The sequence below is a fragment of the Pelodiscus sinensis genome, chromosome 11 (genome assembly GCF_049634645.1).
Source record: "Pelodiscus sinensis isolate JC-2024 chromosome 11, ASM4963464v1, whole genome shotgun sequence".
In the NCBI taxonomy this organism is placed as follows: Eukaryota; Metazoa; Chordata; order Testudines; family Trionychidae; genus Pelodiscus; species Pelodiscus sinensis.
Window position 1 is genome coordinate 47,665,443 of NC_134721.1, and position 23,025 is coordinate 47,688,467.

At 38.7% G+C, this 23,025-nt stretch overlaps 1 protein-coding gene across 5 annotated transcripts in view; it reads left to right on the forward strand.

Moving 5' to 3' along the window:
• Positions 1-23,025, forward strand: part of PPARG (peroxisome proliferator activated receptor gamma) — a 120,257-nt gene that overhangs the window by 89,663 nt on the left and 7,569 nt on the right. For all 5 annotated transcript variants that reach the window (XM_075939640.1, XM_075939637.1, XM_075939639.1 and 2 more), the window contains 2 exons: positions 1,681-1,880; positions 12,064-12,514. In XM_075939640.1, the coding sequence (XP_075795755.1) occupies positions 1,681-1,880; positions 12,064-12,514 (651 nt within the window). The remainder of the gene's footprint in view (positions 1-1,680; positions 1,881-12,063; positions 12,515-23,025) is intronic.

The window sequence follows — 23,025 nt, forward strand, 5'->3', positions numbered from 1 at the left end:
CTAACAGTGTTTTTTACCTTTAAAGGGAGAAGACATTGGCAACTGGAAAATCTTTATTTATAGGGTTTTTTGTTTACCTGTTCCTAAGTCAAGACCTCAAACATTTTTCCTAGGGATTTTTTTTATCTTTCTCATTTTGATGCTCTTCCTATCTTATTTTCTTAAGGATCAAATAGATTTAATTCAATTTACTGAAATCTATATATTGTAAAAAAATCTATTAGGAAACATATCTTATTTGAAAAATATTGAAGGAATTTTGGCTTATGTGAAATTTTTCCAGAATCATTGCCCATGTGTGTAAACATGGCACACATTTATGAGTTGTAAAGATGTGTGCCTTGTATCCCGCCTTACATTTGATTTGTAAGGTATTGTGAGTAGTTCTTTGCCACTCTCTCATCACAGCACACATATAGGCACATGTAGAGACATATCTCACCTCTCTGGGGTTTTCCTTTATTATTTACTTAAGGGCAACAAACACACTTTTGTCAAGCTGCTTTCTAAAATTGATATTTTTAGGGATTTTACATGAAAGACCTCCTGTCTGACCCCTTGATCAGAACATCAATTTATAGTACTGACTAAATTAAACACTATCCAGATAAAACTTAAAAAACAACAAATAGTCTTGTAGCAGCCTAAAGACTAACGGAATATGTGGATGGTATCATGAGCTTTTGTGGGCAAAACCCACTTCTTCAGATGACAGGAGTATTACAAGTCCAGATAGCAACTAAGGGTAAGTCTACACTACCACCCTAGTTCAAACTAGGGTGGTAATGTAGTCAACCGGAGTTGCAAATGAAGCCCAGGATTTGAATTTCCCGGGCTTCATTTGCATGTTGCCAGGCGCCGCCATTTTTAAATGTCCGCTAGTTCGGACTCCGTGCCCGCGGCTACACGCGGCACGGACTAGGTAGTTTGGACTAGGCTTCCTATTCCGAACTACCTGTACTCCTCGTGGAATAGGAAGCCTAGTCCGAACTACCTAGTTCGTGCCGCGTGTAGCCGCGGGGCACAGAGTCCGAACTAGCGGACATTTAAAAATGGCGGCGCCCGGCAACATGCAAATGAAGCCCTGGAAATTCAAATCCCGAGCTTCATTTGCAACTCCGGTTGACTACATTACCACCCTAGTTCGAACTAGGGTGGTAGTGTAAACATACCCTAATTGATTCTCACTAAAGTTTTCTGAAATAGTTGAGCATTCCCTTTTTTCCTAAAACCCCACAATGAGTGAAGTAGGAGTAGAACTCGGGACTTCCTGACTTTTTAATCCTGCACTCTGTCCAATAGACAACACTGTCTTTGTTTAAAAGTGCTCCATTTTTTGTGGAGTTCGGATTAATCAGACTCATCTGGTATAATTGCCAAATGAGTCAGCAGAATAGCTCTGCATTTCCAAGCTGACACCTTGTCACGGGGGCATCCTGGTTGACTGTGTGGGTATCCAGATTGTTTCCTCATTTTGTTTTGTTCTTGTTACAATTCTCTGAACCCTTTCAACTTTTTGTGTACTCTGTTAGGTGAAATCATTTTCCTGACACTTGTATAGCATTCTTAATGAAAATGAAACTCTGGAAAGTGCATTAGGAAAGGTGACAGAAAATATTATTTTAAAAACATTTGCGTTTAGGTGCAGCTGTGACTAATGTAACAATTTGTCTTCTTCAGCTATCAGGTTTGGGCGAATGCCACAAGCTGAGAAGGAGAAGCTCTTGGCAGAGATTTGCAGCGACATTGACCAGTTAAACCCGGAGTCGGCTGATCTTCGAGCCCTTGCCAAGAACTTGTATGACTCTTACATAAAGTCCTTCCCTCTGACCAAAGCCAAGGCGAGGGCGATCTTGACAGGAAAAACGACAGACAAATCAGTTAGTTTTCTCTAGTTTTTTTTTTTTTTTTTTTTTTAAGTAAATGATTTACCACATTGACAACATGCTTTAAAAAACCCAACCCTTTGCTGTTGGCAGTTACATATTTCAAGCTGTATCTGAAACACAGGAAATGTTTTTAGATAGGATAAGTAAACATAATTTGAAAAGTTCACCTAGTAAAATACTTGAAACTAGAACAAGAATTTTAAGGTCATCTTAACCTTTTTGTATTCCTCTATCCTCCCTTCCTATTCCCCCTGTCCTCCACCATGATTTATCTTACAAATTTTCTTAATAGGGCTATCTGTTAGAGGATAGACTTTAATAATATTGCAAGCATCCATACAGTAGTTTATTACCAGTACCAACTGTGAACCCAAGATATGTTCTAAACCCAGGTATGAAGATCATATAAATGATGATAGTCATATCATCCTTTGTTTCTTGCTTCGTAAGTGTTGAATGATTCGTGGAACCAGCACTGTCACCTCCTCACATACTAATTATGCTGCCTGTTCCTAAATTATAATGATGATTTCCTGCATTTAAGTTATTTATCTTTGTTAGTTCAGTATTCTTTGGTGCTGGAAGTAACATTTTAAGGAAACACATTGGAAAATCTGTGTAAATTAATAATGTTTATATATTTGTGGGTTCCCTTGAAAATTCAACATGTAAAGATTTTTATTATATAGCAATATCTCTGCACATTAGTGCAAAAATATGCATCTAAAAGGCTATTAAGCACAACGTGGAATTTTATTTTATCATTATTCAACTATATGAGATAAAAATAACAGCAATCAGTGTTGATGTGTTTCCTTAGGCTGAATAGCAGGGAATTTGTCAGGACCACATTGAAGCCAATTTATTTGACTTTTGTTGATATTTCCTGAGGCAGGAAAGAATTTTATAACATTTGACTGCCACTAAGGCTTGTCTTCACTGCGAAGTTAACTCAAGTTATAACTCAAGTAACATCCACACACAAAAACCCTTCACTCAAGTGTGGCAGTGTTTTAACTCAGTTTGGCTGACCCCTGCAAAGATATAGGCTAAAGCTCAAATTAGCATAATTTGTCAGTTGACAACATGATTGTTCAATAAGGGGGACTGAGGCTAGCTCCACGGTAATGTTGCTAGTCCTCCAATACCTTCCTACATGTGCCCAGAATAGACAACTTTTCACACAGTTCACTGGAAAAGAAATCAGAGCAGGTCAGCTTCTTATAGAGTAAAAAACTATGGCATTTGTCCTTCTGAATTTTTAGTGATACAAATGAATAATTGTAATACAAGTGCAGACATAAGAGTCCAAGTGATATCTTGCAACATGCCTACTCTCTAATCTAACTCAATAGCTAGAGCCATGCAAATCCGTGGATATCCACTTTATATCTGCAGGTATCCAATGCAGATATCCATGGCTCATTTTTGCAGATACAGCTGTGGATGCAGATACAAATTTTGTATCTAGAATCCTGCAAATTTGCTTTAGATCTGTGGGTATCTGCATCTGTGGATGCAATTATCCACAGCTCATTTTTGCAGATAAAGATGCAGATGCAAATACAGAATTTTGTAATCTGTGCAAGACTCTATCAATAGCAGTAACTTGGGTGAAGATAACTCTGCAGTCAAGACATGTCCGAAGAGCTTCTGAGAGCCAGTTATAATCTGACCTGCCTCAGCATTAATATGCTTAGTAGAAATTTTGCTTCTATGCATGTCTGTGATTTGGAAAGTGAACTGTTTTATGGATCTATACTTAGACATATATCCTAATACTATTGAAATCAATGGGAGTCTTTCCAGTGACTTCAACAGGCTTTGGATCAAACCCATAAAAATCACTCCGGTATAGAACAATGCTCACAATAGGGACTGCCAAATTGATCCTTACACTTTAAGAAGTTTTGCATGCATATTTTAAGAATAATTATAAGCAATAGAGGTATGTGAATAATTGACAACAAAATTGAGTGTCAAAGTTTGCAAAATTTTGCACTGTAATGTGAATTTAAAAATCTATATTTCAAAAAATTAGTGGACCAACATGGGTCTTGGGTCTGACCTTTTCTCTTCTTGAGATACGTCATATAACTGAGGTTAGAAAAGAAAGACAGAAAAGTTTTTTACCAAGATATTTGTGGGATGCTAATTACAGTATGTACACAATATCAAGTGCATATGAACAAGTGAAATGTTAGAATCTCACCAACAATATTTTGCTGTTTTTTCACAGCTTTAATAATATCACATTTCATATTCTGTATTTACTTGTCTTTAAGGTCTAACTAGCCAGCTGTGGTTCCTGTAGAACAGGAGTGGGCAATAAAATGGCAGCGGTTCACCAGGATTAGCGTCTGATGGGTCAGTGCTTCTATATTTACCAGCACCTTCGCAGGTACAGGTGATCGCAGCTTCCATTGGCCAGGAATCGTGATCCGCAGCCAATGGGAGCTACAATCCCCCATGCCTTCAGCGGTACAGGTAAATACGGCAGTGTCGGGGCCCACCAGGGGCTAACCCTGGCAGACTGGATCCGCCCACCCCTGCTTAAACACTGCTTACACATTTAAATATGGTAGAAAAGAGGGAGGTGCTGCAGAATCTATGTAGAGCTGACCTTTCCACCAAGAAATCAGCATTTGGTGAAAAGAAAACAGTTGTTATACCAGGGGTATTCTGGTTCGTACTGGGTACCATATTTACAGTGAGCACATAGGCTGAAAGGAGTTAGAAGAGAGAACAGAATTTGGGAATATAATACACTGCTGAATGAGTATAATGTGGTATTTAATTTCTTTTATCCTAGAGAATCCCAGCCCTACTGCTTCACTCTGCAGCTGCTCTGTCTGCTTCTCTTTCAGCTTCCTCTTAAACTTCTTATTGTGTTGCAATGAGCAGGAGGAGCAGTAAGAAAAGAAGGGAGGAGGAAGCAGCCGTTCTACATTGCTGCTCATCAGTCACGAGAGTAGTCAGTGGAGGTAGAGGATAAAACTGAAAGGAAAGTAATTTTTCCCAAAACTGTCTATACCCTGCACAATGATAGTTTCCTTGTGTCTCAGGTCCCATGCTTTGGTTATGCCAAGAGAATTCAAGTGGAGGGCAAGCCAGCCAATTTCTCTTTCTCAGGAGAAAAAGTTCTCATCTGAGCAGCTCCACCCCATGTAGCAGTGCATGTTTTGTAAATTAGGAAGTAAGGTAGCTGTCCCGATTGCATTTTCTCTAATCCCATGTTTATTTGCAACTTCCTAAAGCTTGATTCTTATCTCTGTCTTACACTCAGTGCAGTCACACAGTGTGTCAGTTAGGAGTCTCTCCTGAGATCAGAAATAAGTTCTTGGGGCTATTATTTCTGTGTCTCTGAACATGCTGCAAAAAGTACTGTATCAGTTCACAAAAGGGTTGACAACCTTCCAAGATTGTGCCGGAATATCCAGGAATTGAAGATTAATCTTTAATGAAAGATTATGTCATGTGATAAAGCCTCCAGGAATACATCCAACCAAAATTGGCAAGTCTATTCTGCAACTAGAAGAGTGTAAAATTTGGGGGACCAGAATTCCCTTCCCAATTACAAATTAGCATTGCCCCTATTTATAAAGCATGTTGAGAACCTTATTTAATATATAATTGTTTGTTTATTATGAATGAGAGAGATAATTTCTTTTATGAGTTCAGATCTCCACTGCTCGTATGTCGATTGGGTAGAATTAATTAGCTGACTCAAGGTCAAGAGAGGTCTGACTGGTTAGAGTAGCTAATATCTAAACTATCAGGGCAGGAGCAAAATCAATGATATTATTTTTGTCTTTTTTAATGCATACAGCAAATTTTCCACTTTCTTGTCTCATAAAAGGAATCTATTCATTTTTTTTAAAAAACTGTTCTCATTCTTCCATGTTCTACCCTTAGTTATGGTATTGTATGTAACAGTTTGACTCTAAATTGTGTCAGTTTATATACCAACATTCCCACCAGCTGTTCTCACATACTTAAAATGATGCAGTTAGAATCAATATTAAACCAAGCAACTATCAACTTTATCCAATGTTTTTTTTGCTGACTGTACATCTACACAACACTGATTGAGGCCCTGATATTCCAAACACGCACACAAATTATTTTATGAATGAGAGTAGTCACATTCTGGTCAATAGTTATAGTTACTGATGTAAAGTTATTCACATGAAACTGTTGGCAGGATTGGGACCTAAACATCCAATATCCTGTCCCAGCATGCCCTGGACCCAGTGTAAAATGTGGGCAGCTTTTAGGGATGAACACTTCATTTGTTCCAAATTTGTGGTAGGACAGCACATCCACAATGTTCATTCTGAAAGATACTCCAAGCTACGTGGAATCTGAATGAACTGTACTGCTGTGCTTTGTTGGGTGGTTAATTAATAACTGTTTGGACTTTGGAAGTGACTTGGTAATGCCTGGTTGTTATGCTGATGCAATGTATGTAGTATACCATCACGTGATTTTCTGTTTGTCTATGAAGATTTTAAAAACCAATCATCGAGCTAGAGTCCATCATAAAACAATACATAAATAGACAGACCCATTTATAATTGCTGCCACTTTTCAGGCCATGTTTACATACCACTGGAAGAGTGGATGCACTCAGTCAGTAAATAATGATTAAAACTTTTATATTATTTGTACTATAATGGACTTTGCGCTATGGAACATCAAACTGTTTACTATGGGCACAGTTTAAATTTATAACTTTTTAAATTGAAGTAGCATCTGTATCATCTGAAAATGATTGGCTATGCCAAGGTAGTGTGTAGAATCTAAAATTACTAAGTAACTATTCCTCTTCTGGAATGTATAGTGCTCACCAGCCAGGGCAAGATAGACTCAGGTTACAGAAACAACTTAAAAAACAACAAATAGTCTCGTAGCACTTTAAAGACTAACAAAACATGTAGATGGTATCACGAGCTTTCGTGGGCACAACCCACTTCTTCAGATGACCAGAGTGTTGGAAGTCCAGAACCAAGAATAAATAAGGGATGGGGAAGAGGATATTGGGTAGATAAGTTTGAGAGGGATAGCAGAGCCTGTCTGTAACAGGAAAAACTTAAAAAATAACAATAGTCTATTAGCACCTTAAATACTAAATAGTTAAAAGAGGCTGATAAGAACCATTAGTTTGCACTAGGAAAGGAAGAGTACTAACACCAGATTCTACACAGACATCAAGAACCATTAGCACCTTCATTGTTTGGTTGGTTGATAATGTGCGAGCCATCCAATATCACAATTTAGACCATTTGCATGAGAATTTGTGATGGCACTTCGGGGTTCCCCCGACTCCTGCACCCCCGTAGTGGCACGAACAGACTCCACCAGCCAGTAGAATAGAGGGAGTTTATTACTTCTCCGGGATACAACACGGCATAGATGTAAACTGGTTACAGGGCAGGCCTAGGATGCCTCAGCCCCCCTTGAGATGGGGGAGACTGGGCCCCTAAATCCCAGCCCCTTGCTTAGGCTGGTTTCTCCTTGATACCAGACAGAAAAACTGCCTCTCCTCCAGCCCTGCCCCCCAGACAACAGTTGGTCTACGCCTTCCTCCCTTTGTCTCTGTCCCTGGGAGGCAACCTGCCAGACAGGTTGTGAGACCCTTGCCTGGTGACTCATCCGCTGTCCTGTTGGGCCATGCTACAAATAACTGCAGTGGAGGTCACACACTTCCCAAGCCCAGCAACCAGCAAGGCACCCCCATACCACACTGGGTTACAGAGCAGACAGCACGCCTCCACTATGTCACGGAGTTAAATTTGAGAATGAAGTGGAGTTCCAGTCCTTCCCTGTGTATTTGGCTTGTGGAATTGGTCTGAAACAAAACGACAACTTGTAGATCCCTTAATGAGTGTCCAGGGAGGTTAAAGTGTTCCCCAGCAGGCTTTTCTATTTTCATGCGTGTCTTTAAATTGCGTATTTTTCTTGTCTATTGTCAACTCTTTTTGGTTTTCATTCTGTAATGTAAGTGGACTGAGTCCCATTGAAGTATTATTATCCGCATAGCAGAACAGTAAGTAGGGAACATATGTTATCCAGGATGCTTTTCTCAGGTTTGGTGCTCGGGGAGCAACTAGGAATCTCTAGGAAGAATAACGGCGAGTAGCATAGCAGTAAGGAAAGTATACGTTTAGTAGGGCTACACTCACATTATTCTATCCATGTTCAAAAGCTTCAGGGAGTAGCCAAGTTAGTCTATAACTAGAAAAACTTAAAACACAACTGATAGTCTTGCAGCAACTTAGAGACAAACAAAAATATAGATGGTATCATGAGCTTTGGGGGTCGGTCCAGTTTTCAAATAAATAGCACAGAGGGGATTGGAAGGAAGAGGAGGAAAAAGGAGAAAAAAAAAGGAAAAAGAAATTGTTAATGAGAGTGCCCATGCTATATGAAGCTGATGAGAATACTTAGTATTTTAAGTACCCTTTGTTTGTTTTTTATGTCACTAGGATGTAGAATGTAGCGGGCCATCCAGCCAATGTCTTTGTTTAGACTTATGTTGTATGAATCAAACTTGTAAATTAAATTAAGGTCTGTAGTTTCCCTGTTGAGCTGGCTTTTGAAATTGATTAGAAAAATACAGTGACTTTGAGATCCATTACAGTTTCTACAAGAAAGAATTAATGGACACAAATCAGATATCCAAAAAGGCAACACACAGAAACCTGTTGGGGAACTTTTTAATTTGCCTGGACACTCATTAATGGATCTTAAAGTCACCATATTATTTCAAACCAATTAGAGGTGGATTGTATGAGCAAGGACCCTGTCTTCCACTGATATCTTTGAAATTGCTTTTAAGTCTTTGCAGCTACACAATACGGAGTTAAGACTTTAAGAATCAGTGCCAATGTTATCAGTGCTATCAGAATGGGCTTATAGAAAATAACTTGTCGCATTTGGAAGATAAGCTGTAGTAATGATAAATATAGGAATTATGTAACTAGATGAGATACTTGGTATGCTCATTTATATGCCAGTATCCAGAATTTTCAAGCATATTAGTTCTATTTCATAGCAATACTGGTACCTGAGATCCAGGAATGAGGAAAAACAGATTTGATGGGCTTGTAGTGTAGGTGCATTGAGTCCGGGTCAGAAAGCAATGTAAATTATTGTATAGGAGTGTCATTACAAAGGGGATCAAATCTTCATTTTTGTAAGCATTGACAAGAATAGTAGGATGTTCTTGCACTGACTTTTAATATTAAAAAAGACTAGTCAAAGACAATAAGAAGTATATTCCCAGAAAAACTGCAGTTTCCAAGATGAATTCTAAAAGTCTGGTTCCACATAAAAATCTTACAAAGGTGTAATGAAGGATTTTGCCACCAGACTTCTATATATTTTTGTATATTTTAGAGTGATCAGGATTGCTTGGTAAGGGCACAACCAGACAAAATGCATTTTAGTATGGTTAAATGTAAATTTACACATGTAAGATCAAAGATCTGTTCTAAAGATTTGGGGATCATAATGAGTAATCATGAGCTCCCAATGTGACACTGTGACCAAAAGGACTAATAAAATCAATGAATGCGTAAACAGGAGTAATAGGAGTAGAGGTTTTTTTACTTCTGTATTTGGCACTGATGCAACCCCTGCTGAAACACCGTGTCCAGTTCTAATGTCCTCAATTCAAGAAGGATGTTGGTAAATTGGAGAGGGTTAAGGGAAGAGCCACAAGAATGATTAAAGGATTAGAAAACAAGCCTTATAAACTCAAGGAGTTTAATCTGTTTAGTTTAACAAAGAGAAGGTTATGGGGGATTTGATTACAGTCTGTAAGTTTCTATATAGGGAACAAATATTTTAATAATGAGAGAATCAATCTAGCACAGAAAGGTATGATATGATCCAGTGGCTAGAAGTTGGAGGTAAACTTCAAACTGGAAATAATCTGTTTATTTTTAACAGTAAGGGTAATTAACCATTGGATTCTCCATCAATGGCAATTTTCTAACCAAGATTGGATATTTTTTCTAAAATATATACTCTTTTGGGGAATTATTTTGGGGAAATTCTTTGGCCTGTGTGGTACAAGAGATCAGGCTAGGTGATCACAGTGATACTTTCTGACCTTGGAATCTTTGACCTATCAATTTTGTAGATCTAATGCCAAAAGGAAAATTGAAGACTTAAATGGAAACTTCGGTATTATGTAGAATTGAGTCAGAAAAATAAATGCCAAATAGAAATCTGTAGCACCTTATAATTATTTATTATTTTATTTTGCCTTAATAAGAAGAGGATCAAATATTCTTCGCTTGAAGAAATAATAATACCTCGCTTTGAAATATGTCTACATATGTAACACAATAGAATAGCACTGAAGACAGATATCTCACAAATTTTAGCTGTTCTTTATACACATTTCCTTCTCCCCTCTCAAATTGTGTTTTTCCACCCAATTTCACAATTACACAATTAATGTTTAAATTACTTCTTTGGGATTTAGTAACTTTGGCTATGGCTAAACTACATCCCCTTTTCGAAAGAGGGATGTAAATTAGAGAGATCAAAATTGCAAATGAAGCCGGGATTTGAATTTCCCATGCTTCATTTGCATAATGGCGGCTGCGCGGTCTTTCAAAAAGGACTTTTCAAAAGTAAAACCACTGTCTAGATGCAGTTCTTTCAAAAAAAAATCCCTTTTTCGAAAGATTCCGTACTCATTTTTTGAAGAGTATGGGATCTTTCGCAAAAGGGGTTGTTTTTTTCAAAAGAACCGTGTCTAGACAGTGGTTTTACTTTTGAGAAGCCCTTTTTCGAAAGACCGTATGGCCACCATTATGCAAGTGAAGCGCAGGAAATTCAACTCCTAGCTTCATTTGCAATTTTGATCTAATTCACATCCTTCTTTCGAAAGGGGGATGTAGTTTAGATATGCCTATAGGATTGAAGTCAATGGATTGAATACCTGAAAGATAAAAAAGCATGTCAGGAATTATACCTCTCTGTGTTTCTTACTTTACTTGAGGTGAATAATAGATAATTACTTATGTGTGAGAAAATTAAAGGAAGAGAGAGGTGAAATGTCACGGGGCAAAAGTAAATATTACCAAATATTTGTAGGAAAATGCATTCTCTGTTTTCCCTAAATAAACTAATACAGTCCTCGCTAAATGATGCATGTACTTTATTTAAATAATTTGGCCTCAAGACAGACGTTCCTAATATAAATTTGTAGCAGTCACTTGTCCACTTCTTTCATCACATCTTCTCATGGGGCCTCACATCTGTTTATTCTGAAATAGATTGTTTCCAGATCATAGAAAAAGAATTTCTCTGGCATTAGATGTTCTAATTTTGTTTTCAAATTCACTTATTCTAGTTGGGTGTTTTTAACAGGCAGGTTCGTTGTTATAATCTGAATTGAATTTATTCTAGTTTACAGCATACTGCTTTTTCTTATTAATAACTTACTTGAGTTTCAAAAAATCTTTAATCCTTTTAATATCTCAGTGTAACAGAAGATGCCATTTACAAGATAGTCGATGTAATACTGTTTTGACTATTTGTAACACTTACTAGGACTAGTAAAATAAGCATGGCGGCATATGAAGTAATATAAATGTGAACATACTGTGTCTGTCTATAGAAAAAGTATTATACAACTACAAAATAAACGTTTAAGGGTAATATGTTATTGGATGTAAATTATTGAAATACGTGTTAAAGGAGTGACTTTTTTATTAGCAATCTTTCTGAACTTTGAATTCAGATAGTAAAAACACCTGTGGAACTAAGAGACAAAATCTTTAATAGAAATTTTTTGAGTGAAAATCAGATCTGTGTTTTAAAAGAAATGGCTTTCCTTACATTATTTAAAAAATTATCCTCTCCAAAGCCCAAAACTCAAGGAAGTGGGTTCCTAGCAAGTGTAAGAAAGCTGCAGGAGTTACTTGCCTGTTCTGCAAACCAATTTGAATGTTAGAAAGTTAATTTGAGTCTGTGGGTTTTTCTGGATTTTAACCCAAAAGCAAAACCATTACGTTTACTGATGTGTGTTTGCACTTTTTCTGTCACATTCCGTGGGTTTTTTAACAATGGCTTATGTGTTTATAGTCTTTCAGTAACAGTGTGTATAGAAAGGACACATGACACTCAATCCCATTTTCACTTTTATTTTTAGCCATTTGTTATTTACGACATGAACTCCTTAATGATGGGTGAAGATAAGATCAATTGCAAACACGTGACTCCTCTGCAAGAGCAGAATAAAGAAGTGGCAATTCGCATCTTCCAGCGGTGTCAGTTTCGCTCAGTGGAGGCTGTGCAGGAGATCACAGAATTTGCCAAAAGCATTCCAGGTTTTGTGAACCTTGACCTGAATGACCAAGTAACTCTCCTGAAATACGGTGTCCATGAGATAATATATACGCTGCTGGCCTCACTGATGAATAAAGATGGAGTTCTCATATCCAATGGACAAGGATTCATGACACGGGAGTTTCTGAAGAGCCTGAGAAAACCTTTTTGTGACTTTATGGAGCCCAAATTTGAGTTTGCAGTGAAGTTCAATGCACTGGAACTAGATGACAGTGACCTGGCCATATTTATAGCTGTAATTATACTCAGTGGAGGTAAGCTCTGCATTATTTAATACACAATTTTACATAATAAGGTTCATAGGTGTGCACACAGGGTGTGCCGGGTGTGCCCAGGCACACCCTAATGTCTCGGACTGGCTAGCAGCTGCTGGAGGAGGAGGGGGATTTGAGACAGGGTACCACAACCCGTCAGGAGAGCAGAGGAGGGTGAGGGATTGGGGGGCAGCAGGCACGAGGAGAGCTGATGGAGCAAGGGGAGATTTGGCAGTAGAAGGAAAAGATAGTGGTTTGTAAGATATTTATTAATAACAGTGGTACTTCCAAACAAGCCCATGAACTCAGTACTGGTGCACAACACAAAATTAATTCTGCTCATGGTAGGAAACTCTTAGAGGGAACACTTCCCCCAGCCTCTCTGTTAGTGTTAATGTCACACACATTGAGTTAATGCAACTGCAGGATAGTTGCATAAGAGGGGTTTGGGGGGGGGGCAAACTAATTCCTATTGGTAGGAGGATGGTGGGAAAAGTCCTTAGAGGGGGTCACATGACACCTTTTACTTCTGGTCATGTGTCCGTCTTGCCCCGAGAGTGTTACCTCCAGAGGTGTGGCCAATGGGAGTCGGTGTGTGGCCAATGGGGGTCAGGGGCGTTGTTAACAGGGGTCAGGGGCATGGCTAATGGGGGTCAAAGTACATTTAAAAGAAATTCTTCGGGTGCACATCCTAATGAAATGTGCTGCACACGCCTATGATAAAGTTGCTACTTTTAACTCCTGTGAAAACATGACAAAGGATCAGTACTAAGAGATAGAGATCAAATTGCTTAAATGTAGCCTTTGATCACTTCTCTAGGGACTTGATATTCCTTGCCTTTATTCAGTCTCAGTCACAAACTGTCAATGCAAATGTGCTATTGTTATTGATTGAGCTGGACATGCCTGCTGAATCAGCAGTATTTTTCATCTTTAAAAAATTACAGAACTATCTTATTTAAAACAGGAAGGGTGGGATTCTTGCCAGCAAAGCCATAGAAAAGTCACCCTACTGTAAACAGAATTCTTTTATACTTACAATTTGCTTGTGCAGCCTTTTTATTTTATATTAATAGCTTGGATTCAATAAGAATTTCCAATGAATATGTACTTGGCATTTGAACTTTCAGGAATGTATGGTTATTTGAATTTAGTCTATGATATTGACCTCTATTGGGTTTTGTTGACTTTAAAAGGAAAAAAAATGAATGAGTTACTCAAGAAATTAAAAACCTGTAAACATTAGAGAAAAAATATGCCCTCGTGGTCTTAATGTAAAATTACTTTCTGGCATTCTGTTTCATTCAGGGAAAATGTCACAACATGTTCTATTAGACTAGCCAAATCCACCTCAGACAAGTACAACTCTTCTCATGAAAATGCTTAAAAGCAATTAATGGTCCTGCATCACCGTAGAGACTAACAAAAAATGGAGATGGTATCATGAGCTTTCATAGGCACAACCCACTTTTTCATTCATTGTTTAAGTTTTTTTTCAGTTACAGACTAACACGGTTATCCCTCTGAAACTCTTCTCATGAGAGTGCTTGAGTGAGACTTTCAAACAAATGGATCCCTGAGGACTTTGAATTAATTAAATGAAGTAGAATATGATATGACTACATTTTTGGTTGGCTATGGGGGATGGAATTATACAAACTTAAAAAGACCTTCCAGAAAGTGAGCCAGTAGAGTCTGCATTTTCTGATATTACAGAAAAGTTAACAGATGAGATACAGGTCTTTAAAATCTCTCCCATTTATGATTGAGAAAAGGGAACTCATAATATGTAGCTGCAAAACTGGATATTTTTGGATTTTTTTTTAATTAGAGGAAAGTATGAGGTAAGTCATACATTTTGCGTGTCGGGAGGATAACAACCCACCAAGAAATGTTATCTTCTGTGAACCAGATTAATCAACCAATAATATTTTTTCTTATATGAATAATCTGAAGTCAGAGATTTTCAAATATCATTAATTAGTTTTAATTAGTTCAGAACCTCATCTAGTCACTATACACACAAATTCTATGGTTTTCTGATATGAAAACAGATTTTGAAGGTGATGTCCTTCTACTTGCTTTCAAGACTATTTGAAGATAAGGAAGACGATGTTTTGAAAAAGCTTAACCCTTATCCAAGACAATGAGGATTTACTTCCTACTTGAGGATAGCTCTAGAGTCAAATTGTACCTATAACAAACAAATTATTACAATCTCTGTTCCAACTGAAGTTGAGATGAATATGTTCCGTGGGAGTGCAAGAGGAACAGTGTTCCTTGTTTGCTGTAAGTAATTTAATACAGACAAGTCTGATGAAGTATGGAAAATGAAATCCTAATTTTGGATGCTGATGTGTCAGTGGAAAGTTAGCCTAATCAAACTCTGAAGAATCCAAAATAAAATGAGTTCTAAAACCACTACACCTTTATTCAGAGGCCACTGACTCAAAGAATACTGTAATGTTAAAGCCACCTCAAAAGTCTTTTGGGTATAAACAGCATTACCCTAAAGGGGGAAAAAACTAGCGACTGTTCTCAGAAACTTAGAAAAACACTCCAGCTAAATGGTTTGCTTCTGTGTAATCCTAGGGAAATAACATTGGATCCACACTCTCTCCTTAAGTAGTACCTCTTATATCCATCTGAAACATTACACAGGAAAAACTTCTGTTTGTGAAATGAAATAATTTGGAATTTATCAGTTTCTCTAAAACATCTAAATTTTTTCAGACTGAAACAGCAAAAATGTCCAAATGAAAATGAGAGAAATGACAAATTGACCATAAGGGTGTGTCAAATTAAACAACCTCTGAAGTCACATACTTAAGTTCTAACTGAGCCATTAAAGCACAGTGGGCCAGCTCATTCAGTTTCAATAACTTCACATGTTGCACTGTGGTCATTATTATAATGCTAAACAGCTATTCTTAATGTGCTTTTTATACATTTTGTTTAAAAAGATATTGAAAAGGTTTAATTCAGGCAAAAAAAATAATTGCATTAAAGGTGCTGCTGAGACAGAGTTGCTGTTCCTGGGCAACTGAATAATCACCATTTCTTAAAGGAGGCATTTTTATTGTTAGCAATGTAACATTTTCGTCAGAGCCTTTGTTAAGATACTGTAGTTTTGAGAAATGCATTCTTGTAAAATTAGATTTAGAAAAATGTTTTCAGGGAGGTTTCTTCTCCCCACTTCCTGTCATCACCTGACATCTAGCCCATATATCCTCAGCTTCTGTGAATGGTCACAGATCCAGTGAAGTCAATGCTAAAAACTGTCCCAAACTCTTGCAGGCCATTAAAAACAAGAACTCTAGGAAGATAGATGTATTTGCTATTCTGTGATACCCAAGCAACCCTGGCCTCAATACATAAATGGTTGAGCTATTTCACAACATTACTAATAGTAATGCAGAGAAGCTGAGCAGTGTGTTTGAAGGAAGTGCTTGATCTGAGAGGAAGCAGCATGTAGAATATATATGATTTTCAGCTATTCCATAAAGATGTTTCTTCATGCAGTATTTTCTTTCTTTAAAAAAATAATCCTGTAAATAAGTTTGAGGAGTGCCGTATCGATAGCCCAAGATCTTAATCTTCAGAACAGCTATGGCATTGGTTATGCAGACTTTCCCCTGTTGCCCTGCCAATGTGCTGCAATGCTGGCCTAGAAAGGCTACTTCTAATGGGAAAAACTAGTTCGGGCTTTATACCCATTCAGTCCTTAAACCGGCTATCAACAACGGCAAATTTAAGAAACCATTTCTCTGGGAAAGGGATTTGACTACATGTTCACTTCATTATCTTTCAAGTTAGAAACCTATTGCTTGGAATCATATCAAAAGAGTAAAATCCCACATATTATAATTTCCGATAGAAAATTATGTTTGAAAAGCTCATTGTGATGGGTGTGATCACAGAGGTCCCTTTGAGGCTGTCACCCAAGGTGTGTCTACACTGCATCCGCAGCTTGAAATAAGCTATGCAATTTGGTACTGTCTACACAGCACTTATTTTCAAAATAAATTGCTATTCCAAAATGTCCCTTACTCCTTGTGGAATGAGGTTTACAGGGACATCGGAATAGCGTTATATTTTGAAATAACAGGCGCGGTCAAAAGACGCTGAATACTTATTTCGGGATACCATAGGTAGTGTAGTGTAGACATAGCCCCAATGTGCTGATCAAACCACTGCCCTATCTACTTGTCCTCCAGGGTGCCCCACCACTCTAGTCTTCCCCAGCAGAGCAACACAGACAATGAATCAGCTCAGCTCTGGGATTGCTTAGTTATGGGGATTTGACAACATTCTGGATCACTGCCCTCAAAAGGGCAAACCCCCATGTAAATCTGTCTTACTCTGTATAAAAGTTGTACACAGAGAAAGTTCATAAGGTTCACTCTCTTTATCAATGAAAAGATAAATATGCACAGTGGTTGCTCCCCTCAGCTAATAATTATTTACCTTGGGTTTGATAATAAAGAAAAATGTTTTATTAAGTATAAAAAGTAGGATTTAAGTGATTGCAAATGAAAACAGACAGATCAAAGCAGGTTATTAATCTAAAATAAACAAACGATGCGAGTTAATTCTAATACACTAAGGCTTTGTCTATACTGCAGGGTTTTTGCGCAAGAAGCTTTTTGCAGAAGAGATCTTCCGCAAAAACTTCTTCAACAAAAGCGTGTCCATACCCCAAAAGCGCATCACAAAAGCAATGTGCTTTTGTGCAAGAGAGTGTCCACACTGTATGGACGTTCTTGTGCAAGAAAGCTCTGATGGCCATTAACAGAATGGCCATCAGAGCACCTGTGTTTTTTCTGACAGTCTCTTTTTGCGCAAGAAACCCCTACTGAGCGTTCACACATGCCTCTTTGTACAAGACCTGTAACGCAAAAAGGAGTTTTTCCTCATGGGGAGAGGAATAACTCTATTAGCAAAAGCCCTCTGTTCCGTCCATTTACTGTGGGGGTTTTTTGTGCATAAACGTGCTTGAGGTGTGGACGCTTTGCCTGTTTTTGCACAAAAACCTTGTAGTGTAGGCATAGCCTAAGAGAGATTGCTGCAAATATATTTCTCACCCCTCTGCTTGTCTTTTCTCTGGCCTGGATCTATCTAATAGCTTCTTGTGTGTTCTCTTAGGATAGGGAGGCAGTCTTCAAAAGCCAACCAAAGACAAGCTTTTATTGCTTTCTATTCCTTAAATAGAATTTCCCCAGGGTGGGAATCATAGAATACTAGGACTGGAAGGGACCTTGAGAGGTCATCAAGTCCAGTCCCCTGCCCTCATGGCAGGACCAAGTACTGTCTAGACCATCCCTGATAGACATTCATCTAACCTACTCTTAAATATCTCCAGAGATGAGGATTCCACAACCTCCCTGGGCAATTTATTCCAGTGTTTGACTACCCTGACAGGTAGGAACTTTTTCCTAATGTCCAACCTAAACCTTCCTTGCTGCAATTTGAGCCCATTGCTTCTTGTTCTATCCTCAGAGGCCAAGATGAACACGTTTTCTCCCTCCTCCTTATGACACCCTTTTAGATACCTGAAAACTGCTATCATGTCCCCTCTCAATCTTCTCTTTTCTAAACTAAACAAACCCAGTTCTTTCAGCCTTCCTTCATAGGTCATGTTCTCTAGACCTTTAATCATTCTTGTTGCTCTTCTCTGGACCCTCTCCAATTTCTCCACATCTTTCTTGAAATGCGGTGCCCAGAACTGGACACAATACTCCAACTGAGGCCTAATCAGCGCAGAGTAGAGTGGAAGAATGACTTCTCGTGTCTTGCTCACAACACACCTGTTAATGCATCCCAGAATCATGTTTGCTTTTTTTGAAACAGCATCACACTGTTGACTCGTATATAGCTTGTCGTCCACTATAACCCCTAGATCCCTTTCTGCCATACTCCTTCCTAGACAGTCGCTTCCCATTCTGTATGAGTGAAACTGATTGTTCCTTCCTAAGTGGATCACTTTGCATTTCTCTTTATTAAACCTCATCCTGTTTACCTCTGACCATTTCTCCAATTTGTCCAGATTATTTTGAATTATGACCCTATCCTCCAGAGCAGTTGCAACCCCTCCCAGCTTGGTATCATCTGCAAACTTAATAAGCGTACTTTCTGTGCCAATATCTAAATCATTTGTTTGAGTCTCCCCATCCCTATGGAAAAATACCAGATTCAAGACGGATTCCATCACCATGATTCCATGCACCAGATGGCATGACTTTGTAGAACCAAACACTGTTTGGGCTTACAGGAAAAACAAAGCCATTTACAGACTGTTACCTTGAACACTGGGCCATTAATGCCCTCCCTTAAGTACCACTAATGGTTTTTACTAGACATTCTAGATCAGTGTTTCTCAAAGTGGTCCGTGGACGAACTCTGAGACCTGGTCTACACTAGGGAGTTATTATGAAATAATTCCCCTTATTGCAAAACAACAAGCAGAGCATCCACACTACCAAGCCGGTTATACCAAAATAAGGGGCTGGTCACTTTGAAATAACAGCTTCTGCTTTCCACAAGGAATAACGCTATTTAAAAATAGTAATTTAAAAATAACTACTCTCCAGAGTCATTCAAAGGAATTACTCCCCAGTGCTTCCTGGGATTCTCAGTCCAAGTAGTTTATCCACATTAAGTGAACCTGCCTTGGATTAATTTCAAGACTTCCCTGTGGATACACTGTTGTGGATCCACTATTTTGAAATAAACTTTAAAAACAACAAATAGTCTGGTAGCACTTTAAAGGCTAAAAAAAAATGTCGATGGTATCATGACCGGTCATCTGAAGAAGTGGGCTGTGCCCACGGAAGCTCATGATACCATTGACATGGGTTTTTTTAGTCTTTAAAGTGCTACGAGACTATTCGTTGTTTTTTAAGTTTATCCTATACAGACTCACTCAGTTACCCCTCTGAATATTTTGCAATAGTTATTTTGTGAGTTATTATTTCGAAATAACTTATTTCAAAAAAATTTCCTCGCATAGATATGCCCTGTGAAAGCTCCTACTGGGCCGCTCCAATTTGTTTACTTACCAGCTCCGCAGCCAGGGAAGCTTGTCGCTCCTATTGGCTGCGGTTCTCCATTTGCAGCCAAAGGAAGCTTCAGGAAACACTTTGAGAAACACTGTTCTAGATTAATAATCAGGTCTACACTTCATATTTCTAACTTTGCATGCAAGAATGATACATGCACACAAATAGAATATGAAAGAATATATTAAGTGCAAAGTTAGAACAATGTTTTTTTTTAAAAAAGCACATATTTAGTTATAACATCTGTACCATATGTGTCTTCAAATTGATTTTTCTTAGTTTACTGGTCAAATCAAGTTTTATTCATTAGCAGTTTGAGCATGTACATCTGGATATATAAACTCATGCATCCTCAGTAAAATGACAGCTTCTGCATTGCTGGCATGGGGCTCCGAGTGCCACTGTGGCCATCATGCTCTAGGGCAAATGCTCCTTTTGCCTCCTCACCTCCTCTCATCAGTGGTCCTGATCACTAGTGATAATGCACAGCCACAAAGAAGCTTGCTTCACTCTCAGACCCTATGGTGAGTTTGTAGGGCTGAATATTACAGAAAAATTGTCGTCTTGTATTGCAAATAGAGATGTATTAAAGCAGGATCCTTGTGATTCAAATTCCTTGATTCAGAGTGTATCCATATTCTGTAGTGAGTCTGAGAGAAAGCCCTGACTGGGGAGAGAACATACACCAACAAGCTATCCATGTGGGGATAAACTGGGATGAATTGTGCTGTTTGTGTAGGAAAGAGCAGGGAGTCTATCAGAAGATGGGGAGAAGACAGGTCTCACTCAGGAGAAGGAAATGCTAGAAACTCTGGAGAATGCAAGTCTTTTTAAAATTGAATTTGACAAATCCAGTTCTGCTCATGAATTTGACAGATTTCTTCAGGAACTCTCTGAGGCTATGTCGTCAGTTCATGCTTCTTTCGGAAGAAGCTTTTCCGGAAAAGATCTTCCGGAAAAACTTCTTCCAAAAGAAAGCGTCCACACTGCAAAAGTGCATTGAAAAAGTGATCTGCCTTTTTCGAAAGATAGTGTCCATTCAGTGTGTACGCTATCTCCCATTTCAGCTGTGATTACTATGGACGGAGTGGCCACCAGGGCACCTGTGCTTTTTCCTCTTTCCTTTTCTTTCGAAAGAACTTCCTCTTCCCCGTGCACACATGCCTTTTTCCGAAATCTCTTTCAGGAAAAGCCTTCTTCCTCATAGAATGAGGATTACCAATGTCAGAAAAGCCTCTCTGTTCTTTTGATTTTCTTTTGGAGGAACATGTTTGCAATGTGGATGTAATTGAAGTTTTTTCAGAAAAACAGCCGTTTTTCTGAAAAAAAAAAAAACCTCTAGTGTATACAGGCAGTCCCCAGGTTACATGGATCCGACTTACATCGGATCCCTACTTACAAACGGGGTGAGGCAACCCCGCACTAGCTGCTCCCCCCCAGCAGACCAGGAAGACGCGAAGCTAGTGCCCCCCCCCAGCAGACCAGGGAGACGCAGAGCGGCTTTTCTCAGCAGACACCTCAGCTTGAGAATAAAGGACTGAGGGAAGTAAGGTGTGGGAGAATAAAACTGAGCTCTGGAGAAATGTTTGGCTAGAGTTTCCCCTACAATATGTACCAGTTCCGACTTACATACAAATTTAACTTAAGAACAAACCTACAGTTCCTATCTTGTACGTAACCCGGGGACTGCCTGTACATACCCAGAGACAGAATACATGGGTCATCTGGTCATTTTTGCATAGTCATTCCTCTGACTATAGATGATCCTTAGCCAGGATTGCCAGCCCTCCAGAATTGTCCTACAATTTCCAGGAATTAAAGATTACTATTTAATTTAAAGGTATGTCATGCGATGAAGCCTCCAGAAAAATGTCCAACCAGAATTGACAATCACAGCCTAAGCAGTAAGTCTGGTTACAGATCCCAGCTCCACCACTTAATACCCCACAAATTTGAATCTGGGAATTTATGTATCTAGATCAGTGGTGCTCTGCCTTTTTTAATTCGCAACCCCCAGAGCTGGGAAAATTTTGGTTGAGCCAAAAAAAAAAAAGAACCGGCACTGGGAACATTTTGTTGCAGAGCCTTTAATTTAAAGCGCTGGTTCGCTTCCCTGGCAAATTAGTCAAAACAATAGTTAAGAATACAGTTGTTAGGCATGTAAAAGAACATAATTTGTTGGGCAAAAGTCAAAATGGTTCCTGTAAAGGGAAATCATGTCTTACTAATCTATTAGAGTTCATTGAAGGGGTTAACAAACATGCGGACAAGGGGGATCCGGTAGATATAGTATACTTAGATTTTCAGAAAGCCTTTGACAAAGTCCCTCACCAAAGGCTCTTGTGTAAATTACATTGTCATGGGATAAGAGGGAAGGTCCGTTCAGGGATTGAGAACTGGTTAAAAGACAGAAAACAAAGGGTTGGAATAAACAGTAAATGTTCAGAATGGAGAGGGATTACTAGTGGTGTCCCCCAGGGGTCAGTCCTAGGACTAATCCTATTCAACTTATTCATAAATGATCTAGAGAAAAGGGCAAGCAGTGAGGTAAAGTTCGCGGATGATACTAAACTGTTCAAGATAGTCAAGACAAAAGCTGACTGTGAAGAACTTCAAAAAGATCTCACAAAACTAAGTGATTGGGCAACAAAATGGCAAATGAAGTTTAATGTGGATAAGTGTAAAGTAATGCACACTGGAAAAAACAACCCCAACTATACATATAATATGATGGGGGCTAATTTGGCTATGACTAATCAGGAAAGAGATCTTGGAGTTATCGTGGATAGTTCTCTGAAAACGTCCACACACTGTGCAGCGGCGGTCAAAAAGTCAAATAGAATGTTAGGAACTATGAAGAAAGGGATAGAAAATATGACAGAATATCTTACTGCCCCTGTATAAAACTATGGTACACCCACATCTTGAGTACTGTGTACAGATGTGGTCTCCTCACCTCAAAAAAGATATTTTGGCCTTGGAAAGGGTTCAGAAAAGGGCAACTAAAATGATCAGGGGTTTGGAACAGGTCCCGTATGAAGAGAGGCTAAAGCGACTGGGACTTTTCAGTTTGGAAAAGAGGAGACTGAGGGGGGGGGATATGATAGAGGTCTATAAAAATCATGAGTGGTATGGAGAGGGTGAATAAAGAAAAGTTATTCATTAGGTCCTATAATATAAGGACTAGAGGACACCAAATGAAATTAATGGGTAGCAGGTTTAAAACTAATAAGCGAAAGTTCTTCTTCACACAGCGCATAGTCAACCTGTAGAACTCCTTGCCAGAGGAGGCTGTGAAGGCTAGAACTAGAACAGAGTTTAAAGAGAAGGCAAATAAATTCATGGAGGTTAGGTCCATAAAAGGCTATTAACCAGGGGGTAGTAATGATGTCACTGGCCTCTGTTTGTCAGAGGCTGGAGATGGATGGCACGAGACAAATCGCTTGATCACTG